The sequence below is a fragment of the Gossypium arboreum genome, chromosome 3, assembly GCF_025698485.1.
Source record: "Gossypium arboreum isolate Shixiya-1 chromosome 3, ASM2569848v2, whole genome shotgun sequence".
NCBI lineage: Eukaryota > Viridiplantae > Streptophyta > Magnoliopsida > Malvales > Malvaceae > Gossypium > Gossypium arboreum.
In genome coordinates this window covers 3,707,251-3,716,937 of record NC_069072.1, presented here as the reverse complement: position 1 = coordinate 3,716,937, position 9,687 = coordinate 3,707,251, and the positions used below count along the sequence as shown (strand labels likewise).

Genomic DNA, 9,687 nt, shown 5'->3' with positions numbered 1-9,687 from the left:
GGTTTTACTTAGGCATGCATGATATTTAAATAATTTAGGCTATTAGAATATGAATTTTATTTAAATTATGAATGAAGCATGGTTTTTATTAAAATTACATTAATACCACTTTTCTCGCTACTAAGTTGAAAATAAGTTTTTGAAAGTTTAATTAAATTAACTAAGTTTTCAAAATTAGATTATGTTATAAGAAAAATGTTAAAATAAATCATTTTTGCTAACTCATGTGTTTTTCCGAAAATAGACTAAATTTTCTTTGAAAATAAATAAATGTTTAAAAATCGACTGTTTTTGAACCCCGATTGCTACTAGGCCATCTCGGTGGCCGATGTAATCTCCCGGATTCGGGTCTAGTGTCTAGCCGGGTGGAGAAGGTTACCAATTAAGATAATTAAGAATTTAAATTAAATTAGGATTGTCGAAACCCTTTTTTTTTTTTTAAATCGACATATTTTGAAAACGAAGATAGAGTTGCCACCAATCTTTTTTATGAGGTGTGATCAGATCACCTCGTAATTTGATTATTCTAATAAAAGGCTTGATTTACTAAAACAATGATTTTTGGTCTACAAAATCCAGAAAATTGGTTCGGGAGTCGGTTACGCACGAGGAAGGATTAGCACCCTCGTTACGCCCAAAATTGGTACCTAGTATTGAAAATTAAAAAATTTGAATAGAATTTAAAACACGATCCCACTTTGCATAATGTTATTTTTAATTAAAAATCACTTGAACAAATCAAAACGTATGTAAAAGGCCATATTATCTCAAGGTAACAAAAGGTCATATCCCGTAAGTTAGGACACGGCATCTTGAATCCTCGAAAATAAGCTTGCTCTTTATTTTAATTACTATTTAAACCTCATGTGTTTTAATTTTAAAAGGAATGTTTGGTTATCTAGGTTCAAAGAGAAAGTCAAACCCCATAAGTTAGGGCACGACTTTTCGAATCTCCAAATTCGGAACATTTGCCTTAATTTTAAAAATTTCCTTTTTATGCATCGAGTAAAAAAAATTATGTAATACTTAAAATGGTATATATATTTAGTTTATTCAACATCGTATGAAAAAGGACAAATATGTTTAAACATAGTGTATGATACAATGATAATGAAATAATGTGAAGTGACTATGTGTGTAGTATTCTAAAATAATAAATAATAAATAAAGGAATGATACAATAATAATATAATTATAATAATAAAACACCAATAATAACAATGGCAATAATCCTATTAATCACTGTTCTATTATTAATTAAATAACAAAGGAAAAATAAACAATAATAATATATGAAAATAAAGGAATAAATAAAATACAAATTTTAAATACACAAAAAGAAAAGAAATGAATAAATGAATGAATATATAAATAAATAAATAAAACATAACATAACAATATACCTATAAAATCTATAAAAGATTGAAACCAAATGAATAAAGGTAAAATCAAAATTAAAATGAAATTTAGAGTCTAAATTATAATAAAATAAATGAATAACTATAAAAAGGACTAAATTGAAATTTAAAAGAGATTTAGGGGACTAAATTGTAAAAAAAACTAACAAAACATAATAAAGGACCAAAATAAAATGTGAGAAAATAACCAGGGACCAAACGGAAAATTATCCCAAACCCTGGGACATGTGTCATCCCCTAAGCGGGTCTATAGTAATCCAAGGACTAAATTGAACAAAAAATAAAATAAATGGGGAAGATTGAAAAATAAAAATCAAGCAATAGGATTGAAAAATAAAAATCAAGCAATAGGACATAATTGAATAATAGTGAAAAAGCGAAAGGATCAAAATAGAAATTAGACCCTCCATTGTCAAAAACACGCGAATCCTAAGGCAGGTCGAGTCGGTAATCAGGTCACGCAATAAAACAATGTTGTTTTGGGGTTTATGAACCCAGGCCAAAACGACACTATTTTGATCCCCTATTTAAGTTTTAAAAAAACGAAAAAGAATCATTTCACCAATGTTTAAAAAAAAACCTTTTTTCTCTGTTTTCTCTCTGGGCACAGCCCAAAATCTGAGTAAAGGAGCCGCCAAGCTCCACCGATCGCCGGCGACAGCTCCGCCATCCATGGTGGCCAGAAAAATATTAAAAAAACATTTTTGGTCATTTCGTTTCCCTAAGCCTAGATCGGAGATCATTTTTCCAAAAAACCCACCGAATAGCAGAAATCTCGATGAAATCCTTCGATTTTTTAGTTTTAAAAAAAAAACTTCTCAATAAAGCCACCTTTCATCATAAGTGGCGACCTTGGCCTCTCTCGCTGGTGGGACACAAATCGCCAAGTAAGTGTTTTCTTTTTCTTTTTATTTAAAAAGACTCGAAAAAAATAAATACAAGAAAGAAAATCACCTCCAATTTTTTTGTATTCTATTTTTTGATTTCTTTTTTTGTGTTTTTTTTTTGTTCGATTTCTATTTCTTCCAAAAAAAACTCCCATTACAATCTGTTTTTTATGGCTTTTATAGCCATTACATTGCATATTATTTTCTACTGTTTCGTGACTGTTTGTGTATCTGCTCCTGTCCTTTTCTTCCTTTTTCCTTGCAAGTAGTGGTTGAGGAGCGGTTGATGATGACAGAGGCTAGGAGTAGCGGCAGCACTAAGGTCCGACGCTAGGGCTAGATTAGGGTTTCTGTTTAGTTCTAAAATAGTTTAGGTATTATGGGCTTTAGGGTTTTTTTATTTGGGCTACTTGGGCTTGATGTAATTTTCGTCTAATATTTGTAAAAGGACCTGACTGTTATTGAACTTTTATTTATTTTAATTTTGTTTATTATATTTTTTTGTTTATTAGTAGCAAGAATTGGCATGTTACAAGGATACTTAGAGTTTTAACTTAGATAAGATAATTAGGAATTTAATTAATAGGTTAAATAAAATTTTAGATTTTAGTTAAGATAATTTAGAGTTTAAATTAAATTAGTATAATTAAAATTTTAATTTATTTAAAAGAGTTCTAATAAAATGGTAAGTATAAAAATATTTAAACTGAAATTTTAGGGATTATAGGTTAGACCCTAATTCAGTTAAGAATATGGTACATATTATATTACAATATTATAACAAGTATTTTATATTTTATTTTATTTATTTCATTTTTGGTTGTGTATTATATTACAATAATTATTTGTTATTATTTATTAAAATTTTAAGTGGAATTTTTTAAATGTAATTAAGATTGAATCATACATGATTATCAATAACATACTAAAATAGTTAACATTGAATTAAAACTTGTAATTATATCATCATATATTTATACATGTCTTAACTTATAAAAAGTTTAAACAAGACGGTGCAATTTATAATTAATAGTAGAAGAGTATAATGATCAAGCTATGTTAAACTAACAATACATGCAATATCATTAAAGTAAAATACATAACATAAACTTCATTAAAACATAAATCAAGCCAAGTGATGTTAACATTAGATACAACATTCAAAATTAATTTCACTAGAACATACAATATAACATAAACTATATCCATTCAGAATCTCTATGCAAAGAGATTCACCATTGGTGCATGGAGGAATGCGCACACACATTTCCCGCTCACCATCTTTTTTATTAACTATATAATTACGATATATCATGAAATTACTGCATGATGATGGCACATGCACCAGTGTCATATGGTTCAAGGCTTAGTGACCGAGCCAGATTGAATAAACATGGACTTCGGCCATTCAGGCATTTTAGCCCACTCAGGGTACTCGGCCTTTTTCTCGGGTTTTTTCTCCACTTCTTTTTCATGCTTTGGGAACTCATGTTTATGTTCCTTACCCTCATCTTGTTTTTCCTTGTACTCGTGTATTTTTGGATATTCAACTTCGTGTTTCTCGTGCTCTTTAGGCTTTTCCCATTTAGGGAACTCGGGTTTTTCTTTCTCGTACTCTTCGTGCTCCTTCGATTCGTATGACTCATGGTACTCTTCATGTTTATGTTTCTTATCCTCATCTTGTTTTTCCTTGTACTCGGGTATTTTCGGATATTCGACTTCGTGTTTCTCGTGCTCTTTAGGCTTTTCCTGTTTGGGGAACTCAGGTTTTTCTTTCTCGTACTCTTCATGTTGTTTGCAGGGTTTTTTTTTTTCCTCCTTGTGCATTTCAGGCTTCTCATGTTTTGGGTACTCTTCGTGATACTTTGGCTGTTTGTATTCTGGCTTTTCATATTCAAACTCTTCGTGCTTTTCGTATTTTGAAGCCAATTGTGGCAGCTCCGATGAGGTTGTTTGTGTCTCGAATAAACGTCGAGCCGCTGCCGAGACAGTGTGGCTACCGATCATTGGTGAGACACAAATGAGTAAAAGTTGGAAAAGGAAGAAAGGGTGACGAATGTTATGAGCCATGGTTTACAAAATAGAAAGCAAAGAATTTTTCGTGTATTTGTGTGTGGATTGTTGTCTATGTGTAGCAAGCCTTTTATAGGAGAGGATGAGAGATGGTTTGGTGGGATTTGGCTCCACGTTGTTTGTACCAATTTCTCATCTACATACTTGACTTTATGGTGGGATCATGCTAAGAAGGTGCTCAATCTGTATCAAATACTTTTACGTAAATATAAAAAATATAACTCCCGAAAAATATTATAGAAATGAAGTATATATATATATATATATATATACAATAAATTTTTTTTATTTAGATAATAGTTTGCAGAGCATTTGGTCCAATGTAAGATTATTTTTCATAATAGGATTACAAGAATGTAATATTACAAGCGGGATGTTCTGTATGTTATATTATCTTATTTCATTCATTTGATTTGAATTTTTGTGTTTGGTTAATAGAAATTGAGATTACCTAAATTTACATTTTTACTAAATTGTCTTTATTGTAGAATTTGTTCTCTTAATGTTTCTTAGTCTCAATTTCTATAAAATTATGATAATTTATTATAATTTATGTATTCATAAGTACATATACAAATGTTGAAATAAATTTATAAATCATAGTTAGAATAATTAGTGGAAAGTGATTGTATCACCGATCATAATTATAATCATAATTAATATACTAATAAATAAATATAATAATTATAATTTTAAAGTATAACACGAATTGTTTCAATATTAAGAAAAAAATATTTTAATTAGATTTAAATTTTATTTGGAAAAAATAGACTAAATTAATTTAAATAATAAAAATAAAAATAAATTTATTCAAAATTTAATATTATGCTTTTAATTTAAAGTTAATTACATTTTATATTACTATATTTTAATATTATTTGTACGAGATTATAGTATGGGATGTTCAAAATATTAAGAATCTAAATAACATAATTTTATTTTAAAATATAATATTACATTCCGTAATATAAAATTCCACCAATCAATTTTTTTTTTTTGGTGTGACCAGCCCACCTTGTTTTAATTTCATTTTAACATTATTCTGTGAGCAGTTGAACTAAACAAAGTGCCTTTTTCCATTATAAGCAAAATTTGGCTCATTGAAGGCAGCTCAAACTTTGATCACTCTTGGGTAGACCAGCCAACTGCTTGCAAAAATTATAATGTTATATACTTTACGTATCTCCTGGATCACTCTTGGGTAGACCAGCCAACTGCTTGCAAAAAGTATAATGTTATATACTTTACGCATCTCCTCACTGTCACATTCACGAAAGTTTTATTCTTCTACTACATAAAAGAAAAGCTTCTTTAAAAATGTTCATGGATTTTGAACTTTGTGTTAGGCTCAGTTTTAGGCCCAGTCACAGTCAAATCAGAAGACTTGGATGAAGCATACCAAAGTCGGTCCAAATTCTCATAGATGAACCATGTCAACAAGCCACTATATTGAATCCCAGATAGTATATAGAAGTTGCTTTAAGACCATTAATTATTATGACATATTTCATTTTCAAAGAAAAATATATTTGAAAATACGTCATTAATAGGAGGGACAGCCATAAACTTTAAACATGAACTGTAAAACAGATATAAAATATACTCAAAAAAATTGCTTTGGGAAGCACCGTATCAGATATTCTCATTCCGATATGCCATGGAAAAGTTATCTGATGCTACAATTTAACCCATAACATCCATAAAAATTTAGGATTGAAGAAAGGGTTACAAATGTTTGAGGTTGAAACCTTAGACCTACTGGATGAACCGAGAAAACTCGGGACATAATGGAACATCGAATCATGTATCTTTCCATGTAGCAATCAAACAAATTGATATTAAGTTGAAAATTGTTATCAAATGAATTGGAATTACAACATACAAAATCAATTTTCCAACACCAGGTCCCCTATATTCTTTTCTACATCCTTTTCAACCACAGATACAGAAGCAAACATATTATTACAACTAAGTAGTTATTCCTTGATATCACAAGGAATAAACATTATTAGACTGCATTGACACTTAACACTTACGAATCAAGTAAACTGTGAAAGGAACAGCGAATGCGGAAGCAACAGATAAAAAAGATAAGATGGATCGAGAAGGTTAGCACCAAAATAATCGGTCCTTCACTACAACTCTGGTTTTTCCATTCATGATGCTTCCCTTGTAATCCAATGTCCATTTCTCGAAAGTACAGTTGACAAAGTCATAGTAGCCACCGTGCAGAGAAAGCATCCCTTTCTTCACCTTTTCTTCTATCCATGGATAAGTAAGCAGGTTCAACAGTGAATTGTTGATTGATTCCTGAAAAAAAAATAATAATAAAATTCATCATTCGATTTTACTTTTTAAGCTACTTCACCCTTTCTGGCAAACATGAAATGCATATAATACAGATAAAATCCCGAAGAAGAATATTTGTGTTGGACCAAACACAATCAAACTAAAAGGGAATGAGAGTACCTTCTCGCAGTGCGTGCATTGCTGGTCAAAACTGAGGTTTGAAGCAGCAGCCTTTGTACTTAGTTTTGCATTCTTTCCGACAGTAACCCAACTCCGGATAAAGCTACTGAAACAAGAGAGTTTATCTAAGAAACAGTGCATACAGAATTAATAGCTCTTGTCAGAAGATGCTAATGGTAGATTAGATTAGATTGCTAAAAACAAGTTGATTTTCTAACTAAACCTTGATTCCGCTTTATCTTGCATACTCATGAGGGCACGAATGCCACCACAGCAGCTATGACCAATGATGAAAACATTTTCAACCTGCGAAAGTAACATATCATTAAAAGTTGTACGTCGAGAGGTGGCATAACACGGATATTATAAAGATGAAAGACTTACTTCAAGTGAATTTACAGCAAATTCCAGTGCAGCATTAGTTTCCGATGGGCCACTCTGCACAAACAGAAAGGAAAGGAAAGTGAATAGAATTTACAATATCAATTCCTAAGATCAAAACTAAACCTAAGTGAAATAAAAGCACAGCAGTATATACCTCATATGTTGGCACCATATTCGCAACATTGCGAACCATGAAGGCTTCTCCTGGTTCAAATCCCAAGATGGTTGAAGGGCATACCCTTGAATCTGCACAGGCAATCACCATAAACTGTTCTAGAAATGGTTAGCATAAATATCACTGTATCTCACAAGCAATCACTGCATGATAACATAGGTCATAGCAAAAAAACAACTACAATGAAACATTGGAAGGAACATCATTACTTTAGGAGCTTGACCCTTGGCGAGTGCTTGATAGCGTTCCAAGTTTTCCCTGCTCAAACATAAAAATGGATCAAATGACAATACCACTTCTAATTCAAAGCTAAAACAACTCAGTCCAGATTTTGCAGCTTACATATATTTATGGCTTTTGAAACTGAGAAACCCATTCTTCAACTTGCCAAACAAATCACAACCACTTTCCATTTCCATTATGCCGTTTTGTTCATCACCTTTAAGCTCCCGTGTTAGCGCTGGAGGCTCTGCTGAAGCTTTCAGTTTCACACCTGTGTTGCTCCTAACAAATGTCAAAGAAAAGACATTTGTGGCAGCATAAAATGGATTTATCAGTCAAACTGAATCCAATAAACAATATGTTCAGGTGAGTTAAAACCAAATTGGAAATCAGCTTATCTCTTAAGGGTCAACCCAGAAACACTTGCATTGTAGTCGTAATCTTAAATTGTATAACTTCTCCTATAACAAATCATCAAACAAGAAGAATCAGAGCTTAAAAGCAAACTCAAACAAGATCTTAGTGAATCCCCACTAGCTTAACTCAATAACCACAACCTTAATTCCCAATTTTTATATCAGTTCAAGCCTTATTGACGCCATAGAGCTAGACTAAACTTGCAAAAATAGTCTCTGCAGTAAAATTACAATCAAATTCTTTTTACATAAAAGATAAACAATAATCCCCTTTGTTTCCTTTTATAGACGTCCACATTCCAAGCGTATATTTTCAATCCAAAAAAGAGTTACAAACTATTTTATTTCCTTTTTTTATAATTTCATTTTGCTAGATCAATAGTTCAACACCTTACCTGCAACAGTAGGAAATCAAGAAACATAGAAAAAAAAAAAAAGATTAAGCATTTGGAGATATACCTCTCCAATAGACCACAAGAAAATCTGAGATTTTAAAAACTGGGAAACAGAATAAAACAGTCCCTAACCTGAAAGAAGTCCAAAATCTGAACTGGGTCGGTAGAAAATCCCCACTTTGGACCTTGGAACCAAAGATCTGCTAACAAAAGAAGCAAAACCCAGATTCAAGTCCATGCAAAGTAAGCATTAAACGAATAATAAAGAGAAGAAGGGTGAAAGGGAGTATTCTAGACATACCGTTGGAGTTCCACTTGATAAAGGATGCTTTGAAAGAGAAGTTGGCTGAAGAGCTGCCATTGAAATCGGGTTGGATCTAAAGAGTTAAAAGATGAGAGTGCCTTTAAGGAGTAAAGAGGGGCAGCGATGAAAAGCAGTGGAAGAAATTAAGAGGTGGGATAGTGAAGAATTGGGGGAGTCGTTCAAAGTATAAAAACAAAGAGGTAAAGCCTTGGCTTTTTAAAAAAGGTGGTTGTGTTGGTTGGATCACTGCTGTCCTAACCTCCAAGAAAGACGGAGAAAACAATGTCGAAATAAATGAATAGGTAAATTCACCGGTTGATAATCCAACTTTTAAAACACTTTCATTTTAGTCATGACATTAAATCTTTAATGATATTTAACTGTGCACGCCATATCATGTTTACACTTTAAGAGAATTCATCCAAACACTTGTTGTACTTTCTTTTTTAAGCTTTCTCTTCTTCTTCTTTTTTTGTCACTTGGTTCGCATACTTATTTTTATATAGTATCGATGCTTTAGAGAATTCCTATCGAGATTCTCATTTTTTTAAGGTTTTAAGCTAATTTAGGTAAATTTGAAATAAATTTACTCGTAAGGCCATTTGTTTTGTTAGGCTAAAGTCTAGGCTCATGACACTAGGGACAAAGCCTAAAAATTACTTAAGGAGCAAAATGAATTTAAAATAAAATAAAATTTTACCATTATATTAATTTGTAATTTAACAATTTTTGAAGAGGTCAAATGAGAGATTAATTAATATATTTATTTATATATTTTAACATTAATATACAATTTAGTATATGAACTATACCTCGTTAATCAATGTTATACTTACGAAATTTTTGTTCTCTATTTGATACTTAAACAATTACGCCTTTAACCAATTTGCCCAAAACATTAACTGCCATGTGTCAATATTTAAAAAAAATAAAAATCTATGTCA

At 31.2% G+C, this 9,687-nt stretch overlaps 2 protein-coding genes across 5 annotated transcripts; both read right to left on the bottom strand.

Moving 5' to 3' along the window:
- Window positions 1-3,664: 3,664 nt before the first annotated feature.
- On the bottom strand, window positions 3,665-4,375 carry LOC128290489 (protein PELPK1-like). The gene has a single exon (XM_053026138.1). It carries the CDS (start codon window positions 4,373-4,375, stop codon window positions 3,665-3,667), a length of 711 nt encoding a protein of 236 aa, XP_052882098.1.
- Window positions 4,376-6,187: 1,812 nt separating this feature from the next.
- LOC108465676 (beta carbonic anhydrase 5, chloroplastic) lies at window positions 6,188-9,039 on the bottom strand. 4 transcript variants are annotated; one of them, XM_017766052.2, is made up of 9 exons: window positions 8,741-9,026; window positions 8,572-8,642; window positions 7,749-7,910; window positions 7,616-7,664; window positions 7,386-7,499; window positions 7,232-7,285; window positions 7,071-7,153; window positions 6,848-6,950; window positions 6,188-6,688 (listed from the first exon to the last, which is right to left on the bottom strand). In XM_017766052.2, exons 1-9 carry the CDS (start codon window positions 8,798-8,800, stop codon window positions 6,488-6,490), a joined length of 897 nt encoding a protein of 298 aa, XP_017621541.1. In that variant the 5' UTR covers window positions 8,801-9,026; the 3' UTR covers window positions 6,188-6,487. The 4 variants fall into 4 exon arrangements, with proteins under 4 accessions (XP_017621541.1, XP_017621538.1, XP_017621540.1 ...); XM_017766049.2 differs by having other exon boundaries at window positions 6,848-6,953; window positions 8,741-9,025; XM_017766051.2 differs by having other exon boundaries at window positions 6,848-6,953; window positions 8,572-8,639; window positions 8,741-9,024.
- Between the last annotated feature and the right edge of the window lie 648 nt (window positions 9,040-9,687).